The sequence below is a fragment of the Camelus ferus genome, chromosome 16 (assembly GCF_009834535.1).
Source record: "Camelus ferus isolate YT-003-E chromosome 16, BCGSAC_Cfer_1.0, whole genome shotgun sequence".
Taxonomy (NCBI): Eukaryota; Metazoa; Chordata; class Mammalia; order Artiodactyla; family Camelidae; genus Camelus; species Camelus ferus.
Genome location: NC_045711.1, coordinates 49312357 through 49339383, shown reverse-complemented (window position 1 = coordinate 49339383; position 27027 = coordinate 49312357). Strand labels below are relative to the sequence as shown.

General features: G+C 38.7%; 2 protein-coding genes and 1 long non-coding RNA gene across 5 annotated transcripts in view; 2 read left to right on the top strand and 1 right to left on the bottom strand.

Moving 5' to 3' along the window:
- Positions 1 to 638: 638 nt before the first annotated feature.
- LOC102515179 (keratin, type I cytoskeletal 26) lies at positions 639 to 7011 on the top strand. Of its 2 annotated transcripts, XM_006186256.3 has the most exons (8): positions 639 to 1216; positions 2341 to 2423; positions 2833 to 2989; positions 3739 to 3900; positions 3985 to 4110; positions 4412 to 4629; positions 5837 to 5904; positions 6499 to 7011. In XM_006186256.3, the coding sequence occupies exons 1-8, from the start codon at positions 776 to 778 to the stop codon at positions 6651 to 6653; spliced, it is 1410 nt and encodes a 469-aa protein (XP_006186318.1). In that variant the 5' UTR covers positions 639 to 775; the 3' UTR covers positions 6654 to 7011. The 2 variants fall into 2 exon arrangements, with proteins under 2 accessions (XP_006186318.1, XP_032354015.1); XM_032498124.1 differs by lacking the exons at positions 2341 to 2423; positions 2833 to 2989.
- Positions 970 to 27027, bottom strand: part of LOC116669187 — an 82615-nt gene continuing 56557 nt past the window's right edge. For both annotated transcript variants that reach the window (XR_004326540.1, XR_004326541.1), the window contains exons 2-3: positions 12023 to 12218; positions 970 to 1105 (exon numbers count right to left, since the gene is read on the bottom strand). This is a non-coding gene — a long non-coding RNA (uncharacterized LOC116669187). The remainder of the gene's footprint in view (positions 1106 to 12022; positions 12219 to 27027) is intronic.
- On the top strand, positions 15546 to 22986 carry LOC102514914 (keratin, type I cytoskeletal 25). Its single transcript, XM_006186255.3, has 8 exons — positions 15546 to 16097; positions 16393 to 16475; positions 16871 to 17027; positions 19146 to 19307; positions 19393 to 19518; positions 20964 to 21181; positions 21553 to 21620; positions 22605 to 22986. Exons 1-8 carry the CDS (start codon positions 15669 to 15671, stop codon positions 22712 to 22714), a joined length of 1353 nt encoding a protein of 450 aa, XP_006186317.1. The 5' UTR covers positions 15546 to 15668; the 3' UTR covers positions 22715 to 22986.

Below are 27027 nucleotides of genomic sequence, written 5' to 3'. Positions count from 1 at the left end.
TCAAAATAACTTACATTGCCTTAAATACATACGTGAAAACTGAAAAAAAAAAAACAAAACACTAAGCCATATTTTTGAGGTAGAAAATGAACAATTTGGAGACTCAAAAGTTAGTTGAATGGACATTCTGCTCCTTGACTAAACCAAGAAATCTCAGTACAAATCATTTTTGGTCACTTGCCACATATTCATTAATTTTAGTTAAATTGCTATGCAAGTTCTGCAGGACGTCTATTATTTCCATTTTCAATTTTAAAAATCAATGAAAGAACTCCCATGTCCAAAATATCGCTAGGTCTTGAGAGCATCCGATTTTAATAAGAAAGAAAGCACTCAGCACTGCTTGAGTAAGAAAGATATTTCATAGCACTTGCAGGGCAGAAGCAGGAGACATTTTTCATTTGAATTATAAATACTTTGTTATAAAGGAGGGGAAATCACCTAAAATCTATTCCAGAGGTCAAAAAGATGTGCATTTACTCATATTTAATTTTGACTTTTGAAACTATGATTTAGAGTTAATCCACCTGCACTTTTTCCATATACACAGACATCCTTGGGGCAGCTTTCCACCAACAGACTGGACACTATTAAAAATCACCCAATTATGAAAAACAACAATTAGTATGCGAGTAATATTTTATTAGAGGCTAGCACGGTTAAGACTGCAATGAGCTACTGAATCGTATAAAAGGCCAATGGAGCTAATGTCCATGGATGGGGTACCTCAGCTCTGCTCCTCTCTGAGAAAGGGTCGCTGGGCTGTGCTGTCTCCATGCCTTTTCAGCTTTCTGGTGGATCCAGGCAGCTCTGCTCTCGAGCCGGGGCTGCTCAGTCCTCTGGTGGAAGAACAGGCTTGGGGGCTGGGAATGTACGCAGTGGGTCGGGAGCAGGCAGCAGCTTTTCTTGTACTCTTGGGAGCGTTTCTTCTGGAGGAGGTTTATGTAATGGTGGTGGAGGGTTGGCCAGTGGTGTCTGTGCTGGTTTTCTTGGAAATGAGCATGGCCTGCTCTCTGGAAATGAGAAGGTGACCATGCAGAACCTCAATGACCGGCTGGCATCCTACCTGGACCATGTGCGCACCCTGGAGGAGGCCATTGATGACCTGGAGCAGAAAATCAAGGGCTGGTATGAGAAATATGGGCCTGGTTCTTGCCGAGGACTTGCTCATGACTACAGTAGATATTTCTCAGTCATTGAAGATCTTAAAAGGCAGGTAAGAAATATACTTTTACTACAAACTCTGGGTGTGTATAACCTTAAAAAAAAGACAAAATAGAAAATGTGCTCAGCAAATTTATGTGATGTAGAATTTGTTCACGCTACACTCCCAGTGCTTAGCACACCGCCTGGCAATAAGATTTTGTAGACTTCATTAGTGAAAGAGAAATCGTTTCCAAGTAGAATTGCTTCAGTGATCTTATATCTAACTCAGACTTTTTGATCAAGAGTAATAAAAGTCGGAGGAGGGTATAGCTCAGTGGTAAAGTCCATGCTTACTATGCATATGGTCCTGGGTTCAATCCCCAGTACTTCTATTGAAAAAAAAAGAAGAGGAAGAATTTTTTTAAGAGTAAATAAAAATGTCCATGATTAGAAAAGCTTACACTTTGGCTCTTAAGCTCTGAAGAAAATCCAGATTCCTCTAATGTAGAAAAGATGACACTAAAATACATGCTTGATGAGTTAAGAAGAATCACACTTGGTATATTTATACAATGGAATACTATTCAGCCATAAAAATGACAACATAACACCATTTGCAGGAACATGGATGTCCCTGGAGAATGCCATTCTAAGTTAAGTAAGCCAGAAAAAGAAAGAAAAATACCATATGAGATCGCGCAAATGTGGAATCTGAAAAAATAAAATGAACATAAATACAAAATAGAAACAGACTCATAGACATAGAATACAAACTTGTGGTTGCCAGGGGGGAGGGGGGTGAGAAGGGACAGACTGGGAGTTCAAAATTTGTAGATACTGACAGGCATATGTAGAATAGATAAACAAGACTATACTGTATAGCACAGGGAAATATATACAAGATCTTGTGGTAGCTCACAGCGAAAAAGAATGAGACAATGAATATATATGTATGTTCACGTATAACTGAAAAATTGTGCTCTACAGTGGAAATTGACACTGATTATATTGTAAACTGATTATAATTCAGTTTTTAAAAGTGAATAAATAAATAAGAATTATGGGAAAGCAGTAAGAATGTTTCAAATGCAGTAGCTGTCCTAATAAAACAAAAGAAGAAGAAGAATCACACTTAAATCTGGAGTCTCCTTTGACGTTTGAGACTTAACATTTTGCACAATCTACCCTATTTAGATTATTTCTGTGACCACCTGTAATGCCAGCATTGTTCTACAAAATGACAGTGCCAGACTGACTGCTGATGACTTCCGGCTGAAGTAGGTAAACATAAAGTAATTAATTATAATCTAGGTAAAAATACTACAGTTGGAGTAAAGAACATAGATTTCACTTTAAAAACCAACGTGTTTTTCTGAAGTCAGACTAGATCACTGAAGAAATTAAATTAAATATGCCCTGATAAAAAGCTGTCACAAATTTTAAACAATATTTTTATTCAACTGTTAAGCACATTGGACGCCAAAAATCAACTCTGAAGAAACAACTCCTCCCAAATAATATTCATACATCAGTGGGTATCCCAAAGGGTTTCATCACTTTGCTGTCACCAGAAGCTTCAGGAATGTGTACTGAACGTCGTTATCTTTCAGTACATGGGATGTCTGAAAAAGTTACGCCTTGGACTCCCTACGATTATCATTCTCAAGCACTTTAACAACCTTCCAGGTTTGAAAATGAGCTTGCTCTGCATCAGAGTGTTGAGGCTGGCGTCCACGGTCTCCATCAAGTTATGGATGAGCTGACCCTTTGTACGACCCACCTGGAGATACAGTGTGATGCACTCAGTGAGGAGTTGATGTACCTCAAAAAAAATCACGAGGAGGTAAGGAACCCTGCGGAGTAACTCTGTATGATACCCAATTTCCTTCCTCAAGTCTACTGCTCCTTTTGTTTTTTTAAGTATAATTGATTCCCAATGATGTGTTCGTTTCTGGTGAACAGCATAGTGATTCAGTTATACATACATATACATATATATTCCTTTCCATATTCTTTTTCATTATAGGTTATTACAAGATATCGCATATATAGTTCCCTGTGCTCTACAGTAGGACCTTGTTGTTCACCTATTTTATATAAAGTAGTGTGTATCTGTTAATCCCAAACTCATGCCATTTGCAGCAACATGGATGGATCTAGAGATGATCATACTAAGTACACCTGGATCTTTTCTTTTGGAGGGGGTGTAATTAAGTTTATTTATTTGTTTGTTTTTGATGGAGGTACTGGGGATTGAACCCAGGCCCTCCTGCATGTTAAGCACACACTCTACCACTGAGCTATGCCCTCCCGCCCCATCATACTAAGTGAAGTATGTCAGACAGAGAAAGACAAATATCACATGATAGCACTTATATGTGGAATCTAAAAACATGACACAAATGAACTTATTTACAAAAGAGAAACAGACTCATACACATAGAAAACAAACTTACAGTTATCAAAAGGGACAGCAGGGAGGTCTAAACTAGGAGTTTGGGATTTGCGGATACTAACCACCACTCCTTTCATAGCAGAGTGTGACTATCAGTCAAAAGTCTACCTTGATTATAATGCAGATCCCTTTGCCAGGAAATGAAAGCCCTGCAGTGTGCAGCCGGCGGGAACGTGAGCGTGGAGATCCACGCCGCCCCCCGGGTGGACCTGACCATTCTGTTGAACAACGTGAGGGCCGAGTACCAGGACTTGGCAGAGCAGACCCGCAAAGATGCAGAGGCTTGGTTTAACAAGAAGGTACATCTGTGGCAAATCACACGTCACGGGCTTGTTTAGGAAGCCACTGAGAGGGTCACTAACCCTATGACAATTATGCTTCAGAGCACTTCGCTGCAGCAGCAGATTTCTGACGATGTGGGAGCGGCCGCGGCAGCCCGGAATGAGCTGATGGAACTAAACCGCAATCTGCAAACCTCGGAAATAGAGCTTCAGTCCTTCGTGGCCATGGTTCGTCGGAATCAGCGTTGACTTGAATGTGTGTGAATACACACATACATATAACTAAAAATGTATTACATAGACATAGATATATTACCTATCAAGAATTTTGTCCATAACATCACTGTTGACTCACCAATCCCAAAACTTGAAAAAAGGGGGAAAAAAACTCTTTTCAATGGAGAGAAAATGTCTTTTTTTAAGAAACCTGGCTATTGCCCTTGTACAAATGTTTTTTACACCTTGAGAATGTTTCAAAACTCTGAACATGTCTTTTATGTTACTCATGAGCCTGGCTTTGTTCTTTCAGAAAAGTTCCTACGAATGCTCCTTGGCTGAGATGGAAGACACTTACTGCCTTCAGCTCCAACGAATCCAGGAACAGATCAGGGCAATGGAGGAGCAACTACAGCAGATTCGAGCGGAAACAGAGAGCCAGAAGCTGGAGTACGAGTGGCTTCTGGATGTCAAAACAGTTTTAGAAAAAGAAATTGAAACTTACCGCAAATTAATAGATGGAGAAGGAAGGTAAATATTACCACGGGAAAAAAATCAATTTCACATCGACTAAGGTTTCTTCCTATACACATATAACATTGTAGCCTAGAATTTCCTACTCTAAAGAACATACCTTAGGAATTTATTACTGCAGCCAAGTGAAATGCAAATAGGCAGCAAAATCAGATTGCTAAGTATATAAAGTAATTGTACCTATTATTCATAGAGAACATTTACATATGGAATGTTGAACAATTCCTGTACTCCCAAATTGTTTTCTGTGATTTAATGTTGAAGCACATTTCTTATAATAACACATTCTATTATTGCTTCACTAGTTACTACGCATGCACCCTGTATTAAGTGGGTTATTACATTTGAAAAGATGAGCAAGGAAGATACAGGAAGATGTAATTGGAGAAGTCACCACGGCTTGTTAGCTAAGAGCAACAGCCCTGAGTGTGAATCACACCCCTGGGTGAACTTGAGCATGTTGTTTAACCTCTATAAACCCAGTTTCCTTATTGGTAAAAACCACAATAACATCAAAACCATACCCTTATCTCCTCTGAACCATAGTGCCTCGCTGTGGAAGTAAAATGGATGTGACAGTGGCTAGCACACAAAAGGTACTTGGTAATCAGTGGCTATTACTAAATGCTTGTCCATGGTCACACCGTGAGTCAGTAACATCTCATGCATCCTTCAAGGCCAGTGTCAGCCCTCGACAGCCTACTCTCAGAACCCAATAGTGACTGCTTCCTCCTTTGGACAAAGTGCTTACCACATCATTCATTTTTTTCACTTCTCTCCCAGCACATTTCATGCCATGTTCTAGATGACTTTTTGCATGCATACACTTAATTTTCAGCAGTGTAAACTGCTGGTATCTTCACTCTATATTTTCTCCAGCCCCTAGTCTAGAACCTTCTGCATAGTAGGCACTTCAAACATGTTCACTGGCCAGGTGATTGACTTGAAAAGTCAGAATGAGAACAAGGAGTCCCCAGAGTGCTATATATGAGTTAATATCTGGTCACAAGGGAATTTATGATCATAAATACCCACTTAATCTCTTCTTTCACTGGATCGAAGTCATGAAAATGTACTGTCTCTTAAACATAAATTTGAATCTTATTGAAAACTAGAACTTCAAAACTTTTATTACCAATTCAAAGTTATTTATGAGCTCCCTAATGAAAGAAAAAAATGCAATAATTTTCTCTTCTCTTCACAGAAAAAGCAAGACCACATGTTACACATCAAAAAGGCATGGGCCCATGAATTCTGAAAATCAAGTCAAAGGTATAGAAGAGTTTTTTACTTGGTGTAACTCTTTCCAACTCCAGCAATTGTATTAAATAAGTCACTTATTTGTAACCTTAAAAAAAATTGTTTCTAAGTTTAGTTCTAGTGAATGAAAGAATAATGGGTCATTATGAGAGTTCTTAATATTTGTATTTCATATTCCTGTAGGACAGATGCGGTCAAATTATGAAATTATTGAAATGAGGAATTAATTCCCCCAATATCTTTCTTACTTAGAATCTATTATTTTCCCAGTTTCAGTGCTTTGATGGAAGAGCTCCTATATTTTAAAACCACAAAAATAGGGGTGTTTTTAAAAGAAGACATGACTTGCTCCAGGCCTCTACTTGGTCTGATACTTATGTTTTAATCTGTGTTTCACTTGTGCTTTCAAACACCAATTGTTCTCAAAGCAGTGGTAAATACAAGAAGATAGCCCCAGGCCTTGCTAAACATAAACTTCCCACACAGTATCATATCTCAATTTATGGCAAATTTGCAAACACTGTTTTTTAAAAGCATACCCATTGTGACTTAACACCCTTCAACCTGCTAAGAATGAGTACTAAACTTGCATCTACTTTCTTTTAGACTCAAAAGAAGAAACTGTTATCAAAACAGTGATGGAGGAGCTAGACCAGCTCAGCAGTGTCCTTTCACTAAGGGTCCACCCAGTTGAAGAAAAATCCTATACAATAAGCAACATTACAGTGGAGCAACGAGTGCCTTCGAAAGTCCCAAAATGAGGAGGGGGAAGTTTTTTGTTTTTTTTTTTAAAGTCTGCCTTTGCAAAATCCCATTGGCCAAGGACCCCCAAGGAAATCACTCAATTCTGTTTCTCCAAATAAAAGGCTAGAATGTGTTTTCCTTCTCTTCTCTTTCTCATGCTCTTTGTAATCCTTCTCAGAAGTAGGAAAAATCTGGCTCTGTCCCTACTTTTTGTTTGTTTCATTGGTAGGGGGGCACTCATTTTTGCCTTTTCATTAAAACATTTTCCCGTGCAAGTTATTTTTTGCTAAATCCGGTGCTTCTGAATTTCCATGGTGTTGATCTCAATGTTACAGTCCTAAGGAGATGCTAATAAAACGAAGTATTTCACTTACAGTCACATTTACTTCAGTGCATGATGGGATAAATTGGAAAGAACACTGGCCTTAATCTCTGGTCCCAGATCTGTCCCTGGTTCACTATATAAATGATTAGTTCTCTTTGGGTTTGGGCTTCCGCGAATGCAATAGAAGGTTGTACCCATTGAGCGTTAGGATTGATTCAACCTTATAATGCCTAGCCTGCAGCGGTGATCAGCTACTGTTAGTTTGTTCATCTGAATCTGGAGAGCTGCTTTTCCATTTTATAATGCATGCATCTCTCTGCCCTTCCCATGGGGTAACTAAGCAAATTTAGATCTGGACTACTCAGGCCTGGGGTGGTTCTCAATCTTGCTCACATCTTCCTGCACACAATATTCTGCCTGATATCCTGACCAAATTCTTTTGGAAAGTGAAACTGGAGCTGGACAGCAGCAAAGTTCTAGGCTCTAGAGGTTCATTTTGAGACAGGAAGGGGGCAGGGCACAGCCATTCAAGGAATGCGACAGCAGTTAACAACAAAATGGTGGAAGACTCAACCCCCAGTAGGCCTTGAGGCTCAAGATGGTGGGAGATTTAACTTCTAGTAGACCTTGAGCTTCATTATATGCTTATTGTAATATATCAGCATGGTGAATAACAGGCCTACAGGCGCCATGTCAGTCCCAAGGCTAGCCACAAAAGGTCAGAGTGGGAAATGGCCACCTTCCTGGGAATCCCAGCCCCTTCCCCAGGCTAGTTAGACTGGTTCTTCCACTTATTTGCATAGGAAGCTACCAAAGCCATAAAAATGGGCAACACTGCCCCTCGTGGCCCCTCTCTCTTTCTCTCTTGGGAGACAGCCCACACTCTGTCTATGGAATGTGTACCTACTTTTACTCTGAGCACCCAACCCCCACACCTCGTGGCCTTTCTCTTGCTTCTTAATGTATCTCTCTGAATAAATCTACCTTTACTCAACTGTGGCTCACTCTTGAATTCTTTCCTGCATGAAGCCAAGGACCCACACTTGGCGGGGCACGTCCTAGGGGCTCAAGCGAAGCCTGGGATGTGGCCCTCCTCACGGCCCACATCCGTTTTTCCTGCACCAATTTCATTCGGGGCGGTGAGGCAGGGAACTCTGCAATAAACTAGATTTTCAATGTGCATGACAAGGCATCACTAAAGGGTTTTAACCAACTGGTATCACATCCTGTGGAGCTCAAAGTGGCCCATAAACATGGCACATAAACTCAAGGCACTGAGCCCTATTGAGGTTGCAGCTCCAAGTCTCAAGGATGGTCTTGATTGCTGTTGTTTCCTACGTCTACGTAAAGTAGTTGACCTCAGCGCAGAGGTGTTCATACAGCTGCAGGTTACCTTTTCCATGGTCTTCATGTTATGAATGGCCCCAAGTATGATGATGGAAACCATAATTTCAACGATGTAGAGTGGATGGAGTTAGGTTAGAAGTACCTTCAATTTCAGGACCATAATACCAAGATCTTACATTTATTGAATGTGCTTTAATCTTCCTTTCCATGAATTAACCTGTTTGATTTTCACAAAGGCTTATAAGGTAGGTGCTTTTATTATTGTTATTTTACATATGAGGACATAAATATTCAAAGAGATTTAAGTAATTTCCCCAGAGTTATACAGTTGACCTGTGATGGGGTCCAAATTCAAATCCCGAGCTCCCTCTCCACCATGGTGACCAGAGTCTCAATGACCAGGGAAAAAAGTCAGCACAGAAATTTCACCCAAGCACATTCTATTTTCACACTAAGATTCCATTGCCATCCAAGGGGGATCATAATCTGGCAGATCCTTGTGTGCATAATCAGCAATGACATGATAACAAGGAGCTAATGTGAAAATATAGTCTTTTCCTCTCTGCTCATCACCCATCCCCAGCACCAGCCTTCTCTGTCACCGTATTGATGAAGTACTGGTCACCAGATATCTCCCTCTCTTAGGCTACAGATTACCTCATTATGCCTTGTTACTGTCTCATTCTGAGTAGTAGAGTCAACATCTCACAGAAATTGAAGGACTAGAACCACAACATCTGCTCTCTCAAGACATCTGGCTAATCCACCATCTTACACCACAACGCTGGACCCTCTTTCTCTGTGACCCCAGTACAAGTCACTCCTTGTTCCCAAGAGAGTTCTTCTTTCCAAGAACAATCTAACTTCCATTTTTCTGTATCTACTCTTTCCTATTCAGATAAATAGACTTGTCTGTCCACATAAGACAGATTTATAGTTAACACAACCTTAAATTACTAGTCAAAAACAAATGTTTTTAGCTAACAATGATACTTCTTGAAATGAGGGCTGGAAAGCTTAAGTACTCATCCATATTTCTAAGAAGTCCATCTTAGCGAAAAATAAAAATAAAAAAGTGAAAAACTGTTATCAATAGTTAACAAATCCCAAAAACTTGTATTGGGCACCCTTAATCTTTGACTACCAAATCTCGTCCAGTATTCATCATTCAGACCCCATGGCTAAACAGAGCATGTCCTAGACATTTCACCTTCAGGCTCTTGCAAACAAATATTTTGTAGAATAGGTTGAGAAGATACTGCCCTGAAAAATCAGGACCAATAAGAATACAGAACATCGTCAGCATTCATGGACTCTGGAGTAAAACATAAACTAAGGAATCAGGCAGTTTCTTCCTCCATCAGCCCTACAAAGACAGCAAAGAGACTGTAGAGGAAAGACACAAATGATACTGTGCTATATTAGAACCTCCTGAGGCTATCTGGAAGGCCATATTTGGTCTCTGTTTCCGATATTTTGCATGTGCCTTGAGACCCTGGGACTCACGCAAGAATCGCATTCTTGAATGTGACCAATTTGAGGCTATATCCGATTATGGTGCAGAGTGCTGCCACCATCTTTCCAAAAACACACTGTACTGAACATGGCTCTTCTCCCTTCCCATACCTCACTAAAATGTAATTTAAAGAATGAAAAAGGTATAAAACTACAAAGATTTTTTTAAGTATAAGAGAAGAAACAGGTGAATAAAAAAGAAATTTGGAAGAAAGAAAGTGGGTGGAGAAAGTCTATCTGGTTCAGAACCATGGAAGAAGCCCCAAGAACAACAACAACAAAATACATGTTTGAGGAACCAGCTGACCTCACAGAATCCAGGAGAGGTTCAGGACTTAGAGGAACCAAGTGTGATGGAGGATCGAACTGAGGGATGAAGTTAAGGGCAGGGTGATTGTCAGAGGTGAACTTAGCATAACACTAGTGACACATAAGCTTCAAGGCCTCTCATTAGCACAATAGGGGCCCTAGAATTATGTTTATATGGCCATTTTGTAAAATTTACAAAACTAAGATAATTTTACCATAATTGGTTAAGTTTTCTATCTCTTTCCACTCCAATTTCCCCTCCATCATCAGTTTCCCTCAGGTCTGGTGACATTTAAACATCCATAAGCATTTCAAGGGCCCTTCTAAGATAGGGTGACCATAAGGTATTGTCCAAATGTGACACCTGAGAGCAAAGGATGCTACTAAACAGGCACACTAGTAGGCATGAACTGATCTACTGTAGGCATATGGACACAGAGTCACTCTAAGTCAAGAGAAAGTTGGGTTGAGCATAGTGGGATCTATTTATGAGGTCCATGGGAGGCTTCTAGGAATATTCCGACTGCCCAGTGTGCTGACTCATTCGTGAATGCATCTCAATTGAATTATGCTAGAAGAAGTCAGACTCAGGGGCACATACTGTATTCCATTTATATGACATTCTAGAATAGGCAAAACTACACACATAGAAAATTGATCAGTGTTTTCATGGAGCTGAGGCTGTGGGGACAGGTTGACTAGGGGTACAAGGGAATTTGGTGGGTTAGGTAACAGAACTTTCTTTATCTTGATTGTAGTGGAGGTTCCATGACTATGGGTTTGTCAAAAGTCATAAAACTGTGTACTTAAAAAATAAATTTAATTATATGCATATTAAACCTCAATAAATTTGGCTAAAAAGAACTGACAAAATAAATTTAAGGATTCTATCCTCAAGAAAAATGATAATATGTTTAGCATTATTAATAATAGCAAAAAAGTTGGGAACAATCTGAACAAATTACTTAATATTAGGTTTGGTCCTGATTAACAATAACAAAATAACAAGATACTATGCAGATAGAAGTTTATTTCTCTCACACACAAAAATTCAGAGGTGGGGAGAGGGTATAGCTCAGTGGTAGAATCCATGCCTAGCATGCACGAGGTCCTGGGTTCAATCCCCAGTACCTCCATTAAAAATAAGTATATAAATAGACCTAATTACTTCCCCCTCCAAATAATAAAAACTAAAAAAATTTAGTGTACAATTTGATACATTTTTTAAAATTCAGAGGTAGTCTATTCAGGGCTGGGATAATAGCTCTGCACCTCAGGGCATCCTCAGGAACCCACAGTCCTTTCAGCTTTCTCCTCTGCCGTACCCAAGGTATACTCCTGGTTCATGTCCCAAGATGATGCTCCAACCCTTATATCCAGCCAGCACACCCACTTCAGCAGGATGGAGGAAAGGGGGAAGATAGGACAAAGACTTGTGTCAGCTTCTTCTTAGATTAAGTTTCTAGAACATGTCACATATACCCCTGCTTAAATCACATCAGCTACTTAATTTCACAGCCACAGTTAGCTGTAAGGAAAGCTGAAGAAAGTAATCTTTATCGTGGGCAGCTATTGCCCAGCTCAAAACTGAGGGTCAACCAACAGTTTCATCCACATTAGACACCTGTTCAAGTTCTAAGGCATATTGCGTAAGGGGAACAAAGCACGTTACAGAACAACACATATAACACAGATGACTCAACTATGGCATGTTCATGTTTACATGCCATGTATGTATGAAATGAACAGAAACGCATTTGAAAGGATGCCAACATCTGGAAGGGTAAACTGTAATCATCTGAGAGAGCAGGGAGGACAGAAGAGTGGGGAAGGAGAGGAAGGACTTGAACATCTTACTCTACACGCTTAGATAGCCCTAGATTTGTTTACCTCAAGAATGTTTCCATGCACGGTGGTTGCCAGGAGCTGGGGCATGGAGAGGCGAAGACAGGTTAAGAAAACGGGACAAACTTGCAGTTATAAAATGAATAAATTCTGAGGCTCTCACGTGTAGCACAGTGACCAAAGTGAATTCTACTGTTTTGCATACTTGAAATTTGCTGAGAGCCGATAGTACACGTTCTCACTGAAAAGAAAAAGAAAAAGGTAACCGTGTGAGGGGATTAACACCTTCATTACCTTGATTGTGAAAATCATTTCAAAACATACATGTATATTATCATTTTATTTGTCAGTTGCACCTAAATAAAGCTGGAAATAAATCAATAAATAAAAACTAGGGGCAAAAAGAGCCTTAAGGCATAACAAAGTTGATCAAAATCACTATACAAACATCAATTGCATGTCTTTACATAGTAAAATTTACCTAGAAATTGTGACTTCTAAAAAATAGCTTTAACAACAATAGTAGATAAATATCTAGAAGTAGTTCTAAAAAAAGATGTGAAAGCATATTATGGAGAAATCTGTAACTTTTCACTGAAGGATACTAAGGGAGACCTAAATAAATGGAAAGAATATTCAACTTTTTGGATAGACATGCACAATATCATAGAGATGTCAATTTTCTTCAAATAGCTTTATAGATTTAAGGCAAATCTTAGGATAGTACTGCATTTGAGAAGCTGATTTTAATGTTTATATGACCCAGAAGGAACTCTAATTCAAAAAGATACATGCACCCCAATGTTCATAGCAGCACTATTTGCAATAGTCAAGACACGGAAACAACCTAAATGTCCATCAACAGATGAATGGATAAAGAAGTTGTGTGGTATATTTATACAATAGAATACTACTCAACCATAAAAAAGAATAAAATAATGCCATTTGCAGCAACATGGATGGACCTAGAGACTGTCATTCTAAATGAAGTAAGCCAGAAAGAGAAAGAAAAATACCATATGTTATCACTTACATGTGGAATCTAAAAAAACAAAAAAAGACACAAATGAACTTATTAACAAAACAGAAACCGACTCATAGACAAAGAAAACAAATTTATGGTTACCAGTGGGGGGAAGTGGGTGGGAAGGGATAAATTGGGAGTTCAAGATTTGCAGATACTAAGTACTATTTATAAAATAGATAAACAAGTTTCTTCTGTATAGCACAGGGAACTATATTCAGTATCTTGTAGTAAACTACAATGAAAAAGAATATGAAAACAAATATATGTATGCCTATGTATGACTGAAATATTATGCTGTACACCAGAAATTGACACAATGTTGTAAACTGACTATACTTCAATTTTTTTAAAAGCAAAAAAAAAGAATAAATGGCATCCAGTCTTCATAAATAATAAAAAGCCAACATAAGGAAAAAATTAAAAATAAAAATAAAATAAAATAAAATTTATATGAAGGAGTAATAAAGAAAGAATATTTGACTTGATGGCAAAGAAGAACAAAATGCTATACTTGTCTTACCAGATATCAGGTTATACTATGGAGCAATGGTAACCAAAATGATATGGTCCAGGACCGACGGAAAAATAGTAACAATCTACATGAAGATTTATTGCAGGCTTTGATTTACTGATTTATGGAGGCATTGAACTTATGCTTTATGACAACATGGCATGGCATTGTTGGGAGAGGATGGCACCATTCAGTAAAAAGTGCTGAAATTATTATCCCTATTGGAAAAAATGAAATTTTGATTCTCTATCACAGAATACACAAAAATTACTCCAAACTCCCAAAGCCTTAAACATTAAAGGCAAAATGATTAAATGCTTAGAATATATTCTAGGAAACAAGTTTTATGACCTCAGAGAGTTAATCACTTCTTAAATAAGATAAAATAATCACAATTCAAAAGTGAAAAGAGTGATAAATTCAACTTATTTAAAAATAAGATGATAATGGGTTAATATTATCTGGGTTATATATACCCAGAATATACAACAAACTCCTACAAATTAACAACAATGAAAAACAAAAACCAACATGATATTTTTAACGAGCAAAGGACTTAGACATTTCCCCCAGAGAAGATAAGTAAACGGCCAACAAGCACATGAAAAGATGCCTGACATCACTAACAATTAAGGAAATGCAGATTAAAACTACAATGAGATATCACCTGATATGGCTACTCTCAAAAAAAAAAAGAAAATAACAAATGTTGGTGATGATGTGGAGAAATTAGAATTGTGCTCTATGGGTGGGAATGTCAAATAGTACAGCCACTACGGGAAAAGAGTATGGCATTTCTTCAAACAATTAAAAATGGAATTACCGTCTATAATGTGATCTAGTAATTCTACTTAGGGGTATATTCTCACAAAAGGTGTAAGTGGGGACCGGAACAGATATTTGTACAGCCATACTCATTATTTACAATAACTAAAAAGTGGACGCAACCCAAGTCCACTGACTGATGAAGGGATAAACAAAATACATTATATATGTGCAATGGAACATTATTCAGCCTTAAAAAGAAAGGAAATTCTGATACATGCTACTGCATTGATGAGCTTTGAAAGCATTATGTTAATGAAATAAGCCAGTCATAACAGGACAAATAATGTTATAATTCTACTTATCACAAGTGTCATAACAGTGACTGGCATATAGTAGGTTTTTAATAAATATTTGTTAAAAAATGAATGGGTGAATCCATATGTTCACAACAGCCTCACGTAATAAATATTCATGGAAATGTCATCCGTAAGCCAGTTTCCAGATTTCCCCAAAATTTCCCCAATATTTAGAGTTTTCAATAAACATCTAGGAACCCACACCCAGTAAACAGTTGATGGATGACTTTCACCTCAGCTAAACTACAGTGAATAAAAACAGATGAAATATTTCCTTCCAGGTTTGCTTCAAATTTTGCAGGGTCAGGGAATGAGTTAATGTCCTTCCAAACTCCCACAACCCACAACAGCAATTAGGGGTGTGTTCCTAATTACCAAAATGGATATGAGAAGACAACTATCCCCAGACATAAGTTAAGTGTCAACAAAATATAATGCATGTCAGTCAAAATGGAACTTAACTTCCCACCGGAAACTGGGGCAAGAGTGGGGGAGGGGGCGGGGAAGGTTGGGGATCGAAGATCCAAGTTGGGGAAATAATGATGATTATAGCTCTGTTCTCTATTGATGCGGAAAGAACTGTAAAAATAGAAGCAGAAAAAGTTCTCAGAGACATCAAAATCTGCCCTGGCAGGATAGCCCAAAACCATGACGCCTGATTTTTATTGCGTGGTGGACTGATGAGTTTTATCTTCCAACGAGGGAAGGGATGACTCACCCTCAATTTTAAAATATAATAAGGAAGCTGAAATTGCTCCACCCAGACCCATTTCTCAGATAACCACCAACCTGAGGGCAACTGCCCTCCTACAGAAATGAGCCCAGCAAAGTTAGCTACTAATTAGGAAAAATCATCCAATTATGCTAACTTGCTGAGGCTGGCAAGCTGTGTTTTACTCTATGTAGGCAGAATTTCATCCGGAACACACTTGAGAATTGTCTATAAAAGGGGGACCAGGAGAGTGGGGATGGGAAGTCACTCCACCCCGGCTTTCAGAGACAGCTCTGCGACTCGCTCGCCCAGATACCATGTCTCTCCGACTTTCCAGCGGATCCAGGAGGGCCGGTCCCCGTGCCACGGCAGGATCACTCAGGCTCTCCAGTGGGGGAGCCGGCTTTGGGGCTGGAAATGCTTGCGGCGCGCCTGGAATTGGAAGTGGTTTCTCGTGTGCCTTCGGGGGCAGCTCCTCGGGAGGAAATGCAGTGGGGGGCAATCCCTGTGCTGGCTTTACTGTGAGTGAGGGGGGTCTCCTTTCTGGCAATGAGAAGGTGACCATGCAGAACCTCAATGACCGCCTGGCGTCCTACCTGGACAACGTGCGCGCCCTGGAGGAGGCCAACACCGACCTGGAGCAGAAGATCAAGGGCTGGTATGAGAAATACGGACCCGGTTCTTGCCGCGGTCTTGATCACGACTATAGTCGATATTTCCCCATCATCGACGATCTTAAAAACCAGGTAAGAAATTACCCTTCACCATCTTTTCTCTGTACGTTTATTTCTAAATGTTCTTTTCCTTTCTTCACTGAATTCGAAAAACATTGATCACTTTTACTTGTGATTTCTTAAAGGGAATTTCAATTTAGCATTGGAAATAAGCACTAAGAAGATTCACTGGTCATGAAAAAAATGTCACTTATCTAGTAACTATTGATTTTGATTCTTTCTACTTCCTAATGTAAAAATACTTTTTGTTTTGTTTTGTTTTGGTTGTGATAAGTTGCCTCTAAAAAGTCAAACTCCCCATTTCTAGATCATCGCTTCCACCACCAGCAATGCTAACGCTGTTCTGCAGATCGATAATGCCAGGCTGACCGCTGATGATTTCAGACTCAAGTAAGTAGTGCCCAGAGTAGAAAGAATTCATGGAGGTCAATGGAAAGCATTCTACTGAATTTATTTCTTGATCCCTCATTAAATATGACCCACTCTTATTCCAACACTATAAAACATTCGGAATTAAAAGAAACAGGATGTTACTACTTTTTTATACTTTGGCTATTAAATATAAAGCATGAACCACTACAAAAGTAGTGCCCAGTACCCGAGCTCTTTTTCTGCCAAAGAATTACCTCAAAATAAAATAATTATTATGATACAATAAGCTCTGAAAATGTCTCTTGTGGCTAAATCTGTCACTCAAAAATTCTAGAATTCTAGCATCTGCTCATTGATCAGTGACTATTTCTCCAACCATGTGACCAACTGGAAAATCTTTAACACTCTTTAAGGTATGAAAATGAGCTGGCTCTTCACCAGAGCGTGGAAAGTGATGTCAATGGCTTGCGCCGAGTTCTGGATGAAATTACCCTGTGCAGAACAGACCTGGAGATTCAGTATGAAACCCTGAGTGAAGAGTTGACTTACCTCAAAAAGAACCATAAAGAGGTAAGGGCTGACTGTCTCCATGTTGCCATCCCTCTGTCCATCTGACAGGGGATAATGGACTTGACTTCATAAATAAGAAATTGGTACTAAAGACCCACCGTCAGACAGGCATGAGTCCTGAGTTGTCTGTAGAAGTGGTGAAGTATTTGTACAGATTCAATCTTGATCTCTCATCAAATGTCCTGGGGGGGGGGGGGGGCAGAAGAATCTTGTTTTCCACACTAATCAGGATTACAAGAACTGTGTTTGAGCAAGGTAATTATAGCTAAGTTAAAATAACACACTTAAGAGATCACTTCTAATTAAGATAAAATAAATATGCTTTAAGGACATCTTAAGAAAACTAGATCTAAATTTCTATAAGACAGTGGCAGATTTAAAACACTTAAACATTTACTTCATACACACATTAAGTATATATATATTCTAATAGACATGGCTATAAAAATAATGAGACTGAAATTAAATTGTTATATCAAAATTTACACTTCCAAAGAAATAGTATATGTCCAAAGTAGTCACTGTTGGGAGTTAGACTCTTAAATCTGATCATACAGCCACTACTCCAGACACATTTGGGGGGTTGCTTCAGAACCACTATTTCCTGAGAAAATATTCTTTGAGAATGAATTTGATATTGTTAAACAGACAAAAAAAAAAAATTCTCTAGTCAAGCCCAATGCTCTAAGCAGGAAATCAAGCTAAGAATGCCCCTTGATTAGTCATGAGGCTATCTTGTAAAGATACTTTCTTGAAGAACAACATTTATATGGATATATGGGTTCAAATATGGGTTACAGGCCATGGGAGTTACTCAACAACTTTTTGATGAATTAAATACAATTGATTTTTTAAATGACTCACTTCCAAGCAAACCCACATGGCTTTTTTAAAAAATCTTTTTCTTTTTCTGCTTGAACTGAGGACATCTTCACTAGATCCTCAGAAGTAAAAACCCCATCTGAAGAAATAGAAGGTATAGGGACCACCAGGGAGGAAAAAATGTTAGAATTACCGGGGGTGGGAGGGAGTGCTTGGTGCAAGGCCGGGGACATGGGCAGGGATGTGGATTCCTGCAGCAGACACATAAGCTGATCCCTGTTGTTTCATTATGCACTGTCTTAGCAGTGAGGTCTGCCCTCCACCATCCAACTGACTCAGTACATCCCAACAGCCCACATCTCAGATGGAATACGATATAGACTTTGGCTGCAAAACTGACTCCAATTTCTATGATGATGATAATTAGCATAATCAGCAGCATTTATTTAGCATTTACACACCAGGTAGTATTGCTAAGTCTTATTACTAAGAGTTCCTGCACATCCTTCACCAACCCAGAGAAGGATTTTTTTTATTCTTATTTTCTTATCTGCAAATTGAGACTTAAAAAAGTTAAGCATTTTCCCAAGTTCACCTAACCACTCTAGGGCAGAACCAGAGTTCACACAGAGATCTGTCTGACACCCAGGTCCATCATGAAACTATAACGTCCCTGTGTAAGCTTGACAGCTTAATAAACAGCTAGGATTATTTAGAGGATAGTGTTCTTCCTTTATTAATTGTAAACAAATAAATATGCTTATAATTATAATTAAATATATATATAAACAAATATTTATTTATAACTATTTTAATTGTTCAGAATGCTCAGACTCTGCCCTTGGACCATGTTCATAGTGTCTGCGGTCAGGACAGAGCTGAGTGGAGAACACATCTAAGCTGGTCTGTAAGTGAAATGAAGACCAGTCCACTGAGGTGGAGACATTTCAGCCACAAATAAACAGAATAACAGACCTGGATACCTCATTTTAAATATCTTAAGGACTTTCATTTGGAAAAGGAAGGAATACTTTTTTCTGTGCAGAAGAACTAACCGATGAATTGGAGTCCTAGGAGCAGGAATTAAGTTCACCATTAGGAACAGCTTTCTAGCAATTAAAACCCTTAAGAATAGAAGCAAGCTACTTCACAAGACAGGAAATACAAAATGTAGAGGTCATTGCACAGTCTGGGAGGTGGGACTCAGATGAACTCTAAGAACCCTACCAAAGCTTAGCCTCTAGACTTTCTATGACATCCCTGCGTTGCTGAGCTGAACACTTTTTCTGCCCCTAGGAAATGCAAGTTCTGCAGTGCGCGGCCGGAGGCAACGTGAACGTGGAGATGAACGCGGCGCCCGGCGTGGACCTCACAGTTCTGCTGAACAACATGCGGGCCCAGTACGAAGGCCTGGCCGAGCAGAACCGCAGGGATGCGGAGGCCTGGTTCAACGAAAAGGTGAGTCTTGTCTGGAAAAGACTCCCTCCGCGTTTAAGTGATACTCACAAAATTAAGATCTGTTCCCTCCCTTACACCTTTTCAGAGCGCTCCGCTGCAACAGCAGATCTCCGAGGATGTTGGAGCCACCACCTCTGCCCGAAATGAGCTCACCGAGATGAAGCGCAATCTCCAAACGCTGGAAATCGAACTTCAGTCTCTCTTAGCCACGGTACGCAAAGGACGATTTCTTATCATCTTCTAGGTTATGATTTTTTTTTCTTTTTAAAAATATTCAAGTACAGTTGATTTACAATGTGTTAGTTTCTGGTGCACAGCAAAGTGATTCAGATATATAGATATATAGATATCTATACACACACACAAACACACATATATACATATTCATATATATTCAGAATATATATATTCTTTTTCAGATTCTTTTCCATTATAGGTTATTACAAAATATTAAATATAGTTCCCTGTGCTCTACAGTAGGTCCTTTTTATTTATCTATATTACATAAAGTAGTGTGTATCTGTTAATCCCAAGCTTCTAATTTATCCTCCTCCTACCCCCACCTGTTTCCCCTTTGGTAACCATAAATTTATTTTCTGTATCTTTGAGTCTGTTTCTGTTTTATAAATAAGTTCATTTGTCTCATTTTTTTAGATTCCACATATAAATGATATTTGTCTTTCTCTGACTGACTTACTTCACTTAGTATGATAATCTCTAAATCCATCCATGTTGCTGCAAATGGCATTATTTCATCTTTTTTATGGCTGAGTAACCTATTATACATATACCACATCTTCTTTATGCGGTCATCTGGATATTTAGGTTGATGGACATTTAGGTTGCTTCCATGTCGTGGCTATTGTAATAGTGCTGCTGTGAACATTGGGGTGCATGTATCTTTTCTACTTAGAGTTTTCTCCAAGTATATGCCCAGGAGTGGGATTGCTAGGTCATATGGTAACTCTATATTTAGTTTTTGAAGTGACCTCCATATTGTTCTCCATAGTGGCTCCACCAATTTACATTCCCACCAACAGTGCAGGAGGGTTCCCTTTTCTCCACACCCTCGCCAGCATTTATTATTTGTAGACTTTTTGATGATGGCCATTCTGACTGGTGGGAGCCTCACTGTAGTTTTGATTTGCACTTTTCTAGTAATTAGCGATGTTGAGCATTTTTTCATGTGCCTGTTGGCCATCTGTTATGCCTTCTTTGGAGAAATGTCTATTTAGATCTTCTGCCCAATTTTTGATTGGGTTGTTTGTTTTTTTGATATTGAGCTGTATGAGCTGTTTGTATATGTCAGAAATTAAGCTCCTACATTCATTTTAAATGTGTGCCAGTTGAAGTTAAAGTCCTTAACCACATTGGGAATATATCCGTATGTATTTTCATGTAATTGACTTAGAACATAAGAAAAGAATAGGATTTTATATAACAGCTAAAACAGTATCACTGATGTCTTTAGGTCCGTTCTACCAAAAAGAAAAATTTGCTGATTATTTATGAGTGTCATAGAATCTTTTTAACTATGGGTCAATGTGAAATTTGAAACAATTAAAGGCAGAGTTAACAAGAGGAGAAAGTCATCTGTGAAAGCAAATTTCTGCCTATCTGTATATCCGTCTCAGCTTCTTTACTGTTTCCCGGCAGAAACACTCCCTGGAGTGCTCCTTGACTGAGACTGAGGCCAACTACTGCGCGCAGCTGGCCCAGATCCAGGCACAGATCGGGGCCTTGGAGGAGCAGCTGCACCAGGTCAGAACCGAGACCGAGGGCCAGAAACTGGAGTACGAGCAGCTCCTCGACATCAAGGTCCACCTGGAAAAAGAAATTGAGACCTACTGTCTCCTTATCGGTGGAGATGATGGGTAGGTGCACTACTTTACAGGGAAGATGCAATATACTGAAATCTACTTGAAACTTAGATCAGTGGAAGAGTGAACATAAATTGAAATGACCACGTTTATTATCATGAATGCTAAATAGTAAACATAATACACTACTGCCCAAACACAAATTAGCCCCATCTTACAAAATCAAAGTGCCCCAAGCCCTGTATTTAAGGTGAGAAAATTAAAAAGACCAGCTCTTGATGCTAAAGCAGAGTAGTTTCAACTGTGTCACCCACTGAAACTGTTCTCACCAAACAAGCTAAAGAAAAATGGCAGAGTGGATCTAGAGTTGAAGGGTTCTCTCTAAATGACTCTCTTTTGTGATGTTTTCAACAATGTGTCCACAGGGCTTGCAAGTCTGGAGGTTACAAGTCTAAAGATTATGGACCTGGAAATGTGGGAAACCAAATCAAAGGTAATTAAAATGGAATTCTGGTTTTAAGTTATACGACTTCATCTTCAATGCACAGCTTGACTGTTTTCACATTCCCAGAGCTTAGTAAGAACAGATATAATAAAGCTTTGTAGTAGATATCAGTGTGTGCTAGGTGTCTAACTTTAGTGATGTGTGCTAATTTTAAACAAAGTGCTATGACACCATGTTTTTAGCTAACCAAGAAATCAAAATTCCTGAAAAACAAGTTTAAGTATTTGTGCTTCCTGCATCGTCCATCCTATATAAAAATCCTATTATTCCTTTAGTTGAAGTAACTTCTTATTTATTTTTTCTGCTTTTCTGTGGTAAAATACACAGAACATAAAATTTACTATCTTAACCGTTTTAACTGTACAATTCAGTGGCATTAAATGCATTTATATTATTGTGCAACCATCAAAACCATCCATCTTTAGAAATCTTTTCATCTTGCAAAACTGAAACCCTAAGTCTATTAAACAATAGTTCCCCATAAAGGTGTAGCTCAGTGGTAGAGCACATGCTTAGCATGCACGAGGTCCTGGGTTCAAGCCCCAATACCTCCATTCAAAATAAATAAACAACAACCAAAATAAAGCTTAAAATTTTTTAAAAAACAAAGAAACCAATAGTTTCTTTGTTCCCCATTTTCTGCTTCTCCTAACTGCTAGCAACCACCATTCCACTTTCTCTTGCTATAAATTTGACTACTCTAGGTACCTTTTATAAGTGGAATCATATATTTCTCTTTTTGTGATCAACTGTTTCACTTAGCATAATGTCCTCAAGACTCATCCATGCTCTCATATGTATCAGAATTTCCTTCCTTTTAAGGTTGAATAATATTCCACTGTATGAATAGACCGTGTTTTGTTTATCCATTCATCTATTAAGGGACATTAGGGTTGCTTCCACATTTTTGCTATTGTGATTCTATTCATCTTGTTTTAACTCCCTTAAAATCTTTTAAAATTTAACTTTTAGATCCAGTCAAAGCCATTGTGGTTAAGAAAGTTCTTGAGGAGGTAGACCAACGCAGCAAAATACTTACCACCAGGCTCCACTCCCTGGAAGAGAAATCTCAAAGCAATTAATTTGATACACGAGAGAGAGTATGTGCCAAACACTCTCTGAGAAGAGGAGGCATTACGTATCTGTCCGGAAAAATGAGCGAGTCTAAGAAAAATGTCTGTCCTGTTTGTTGTCTTTCTGTTAACTGAAATATAATCTCTATCTAGGTAACCAACAGTGGTATCTTCCCATTCATCTGGAAAAACATTACATACAAATTTGATGACTCATTTGATTAGCCTACAGAAAATGTTGTCAATTCTTTGTAGTCAATAAACCTTCCTTTAGCAAGTTACCACTGGTAGTATTGTCTTATCTTTAAAATGTTCATGATTGTGGTACAGATGTATGAACACCTAACAGCTCTTGATTTGTATGAAAACCTTAAAAAATAATTAACAGATTTCTTCCTAGATTTTCATCAGGCTCTCTCAATAATTCAAAATGAGGTAAATTCAAAAGGAATAAAAATACTTCCACTAAAATCCCCAATCTGCCATACTCTGACATTTGCTGAAGCTGTGAGCTTAGACTTCAGTTGTTATGACCCCACAGAGTATGACAGTCAAGAGATAAAGCAGAACACTTGCCTAAGGAGAGAAGTATCAACAGAGACCCTCCCTTGTCGGTGTGAGCCGCAGAGGGCCATGCATTCGGTGTAAGCATGACCGAGAAATAAACTCACCTCATGGCAGGACTGCAAAGAAAGTTTCCTGTCTCCCCATTTGGCACTAGGGAAGAGGGGGAAATTACCCTTAAGAATATATAGTTACAAACCAAATTTCAGGCAGTTTTGTAGCCAAAATTCACATTATCTGGCTGTTCCAAAATAACTTTAAGCTGAGAATTCAGTCTAAAAGAATTCTTATACCCACTAGGTACCCTCCCAGGTGCCCTAATGGAAGCAAATACAAACTTTCTGTAGATAAACCCACCATCATCCCAGGCCTCAAAGGATTCTCACATAAATAAAATTCTAAGGAAAATCAGTTGTCTGTGATCAAAAATTAACCCAGGGAAACAAGGTGCAATGAGCAAGAACCAATAGAGACAATTATAAAACAGAGAATATAAAAAATAGGATGAATATATTTAAAGAAATAAAAAACAACCTTGAAAATGAGCAGAATCCAAAAATCTGAATAGAATGACTAAGCAGATCTGAAAAAGAAACAAACGGCAACTTCTAAATAGTGTAATACAATGAAATATAAAATCTCATATTTAGATTCAGTAGTAGATTAGACACAATGCACAAGAAATGAGAAAATTGTATTCTGAAGAAATTATCCAGAATTCAGCACAGAAATGGATTAGTGTATATATATATATAAAATATTTATACACATGATCAAATATATTAGAAGATTGAGAGACATGAGGATAAAGTAAGACAGCACTATAAAAATGACATAAAAATTTGAACAAGCTTCTCATTGAAAAGGAAATTTATACATTCTGTAAATATACAAAAATATTCAACCACATTAGTAATCAGGGAAATGCAAATTAAAACTACAAAGAGCTTCCATTTCCCACTCTCCAACTTAACGAGTATCAAAAAGTCTCACAGCATCAAGTGTAGAAGAGGAAGTGGAGCAACAGAAATTCTAATATTCTTGTAGGTTTATAAACACAATTGCATTGAAAAATTGTTTGGTTTTACTTAACAAAGCTAGATAGTAATGTACAACATGATAAATATAATTAACACTGCTCTATGTTATACGTGAAAGTTAAGACAGTAAAACCTAAGAACTCTCATCATAAAAAAAAATCTATTTTTACAATTCTTTATCTCTGGGAAGGATATAACTCAAGTGGTAGAGCACATGCTTAGCATGCATGAGGTCCTGGGTTCAATCCCCAGTACCTCCATTGAATAAATAATAATAATTAAATAAAAATAAACCTAATTACCTCCCCCCCAAAGAAAACTAAAAACAAAAACAAAAAAACATAGTGTTAAAAATATATATATATTTTAAAAATTCTGCATCTGTATGAGATGATGGATGTTCACTAAACTTATTGTGCTAATTATTTCACGATGTATGTAAGTCAAATCATTATGCTGCACACCTTAAACTTATACAGTGCTGTATGTCAATTATAGCTTAATAAAAGTGGAAGAAAAAATTAAACTAAAAAAGTAAATGTAGCTACATGATGAAGGAATTAAAATGTAAAAATTCAGTTCATGAAATCAGAGAACTTTACAGACATCGGAGAGCTTAGAAGTTCTCGAATCCATGCCAAATTCCCCCAAAGGGAACTAAGATCCCAAAGGTTGATTCAGAGTCATCCCTGGTGCTCAGAATGAGAGAGCTCATCCTATCAATCCTTTTAAAACTGAATGATAATTCTCCCCGCTTTAGGATAAGGCTCAGGCAATGCACTGAATAAATCACCCAACTAAAACAGAAGCATTCAGGAGAAAAGTGAGCTCATTCCGGGGAATGTGTTGCCAAAATGGCAAATCTACAAAGAGAAGAGAGACGGCACGGCTCCTGATCCTATTCTTTGTGATGCTTCTGCCTGCAGCAACACGGCGCCCAGCAAAGCCAAGATGATCCTGCTCGGGTGCGAGGTACAACCTGGCAAGAAGGTTAATGTGTGTGAACTAGTGTCTGAGGCAGGAAAGCCATCCAGAGAGGGAAGAGGAAAGTGACTGCCTTGGTTCATCAGGGCCTTTTCCCGGCTTGATGTGAAAAGGGGTATATTTATACACAATATTGAGAGAACATGGCTGTAATTTTAAAATTAGCTACAAGATTTAGTAACTTTGACATGTAACTAAAAGTATATAGCTATCAGTGCATTCTTCTGAACATTTATACATTAATTTCCCTAATTCTTTAATTCCCACCTATAAAACTATATCCAGAACCTCTGGCAACTAGCCTTTTGCACTATAATTTAATGCTCTGCACTGGGGCCATTGAAACTCTTAAGTCTCATGATGCTACAACAACTTGGAAGTTATCTTAATGTGAGAAAGGAAACACTCTTCCCTCTCTCCTCTGAGCTCTGTTCTGCATAAGTGTGTTTGTGGCCCTGGAGACCATCCTCGGGGTTCGATAGTTCGTCAGCAGGACTTGCAGAACTCGGAAAAGCTGTTGGACTCACGGTTATGGTTTATTACAGGGAAAGGATACAGACTAAAATCGGCAGAGGCAAAAGGCGCATAGGAGACGCCAGGCATATGCTCCCAGCTGTCCTCTTAAAGTGTAATGATTCAAACAGCCTTATTTCTCCCAGAAATGATGCGTGACATGTATGTAGTATTGCCAGTAAGGGAAGCTCACCCAAACCTTGGGATCCGGGGCCTCTTCTGGGGGTTGGTCATGCAGGCAAGGAGCACCCATGTGGTTCACCCTACTCAACCTCCAGTCCCTTCAGAGGTCAAACTGACACACTGTAGGTCAAGGACTCACCATAAATCACATCATTAGCATAAACCTTCTGCATCCACAAAGATACGTTTATGAGACAGGATGTTTCAAGGCTTAGAGGTTATCTCTCAGGAGCTGGGGTAGGACCAGACCTTTCTTTGGAGTGTGCAGGGTCTGTGCATCCCAGTCCTTCTGGGTTAACCCTTCACTTTACAAGGGAGCTCACAGCAGAGCCCTAAGACAGTACAGAGTTCCACAGCAGCACACTCGTCCCCTACAGCTCTAACCCTTGAACTGCCCAGATGGATGAGCCCTCCACACTCAAGACCCTCACAACCCCTTGGACATACAGGCTCCACAGTCAAGTGTAGCTCATGATGAAGTGCATCTTTCTTTAAAGTGACTTCTTTCTTAGAGTCCTTCCTCAACAGTCAGCATCTGCCAGGTCCCTGCCCATCTGCACATGCATAGATCCGAAACCCAATCACAGAGAAGACTTGACATCTTTCACAGAAGGCCCCTCAGCCCCTACATAAAACAGAAGATCAAAAGTTACCCCTGGGTGTATCTGAATCTCCGCTCAGGATCAGAGGGATTTCATCCTGTTTGGAAGCTTTGACTGTGTAGGAGGGATAGATTTGTCTGTATGTGAAAAATAACTGAACCAAGGCAAGCTTAAGAAAAATTCACATTCATTGAAACCATCTTCCAGGTAATTAAAGCAAAAGTGGGAGATTCAATCAATACAGATAGATCTATTTCAAGCAGATCAGAAAATACTACTTTTCAACCCATTGCTACAATTAAGTTTCTAGGCTTAGAAGTACAAGAAGAAAGAAAATACAAATGAGTACTTCCTTAAGTCTGACATAAAAATTCATCCTCCAGACGTAAAACTCACTCCACCTTACCTCCCCACCTTCAATATTGATTATTTCTAA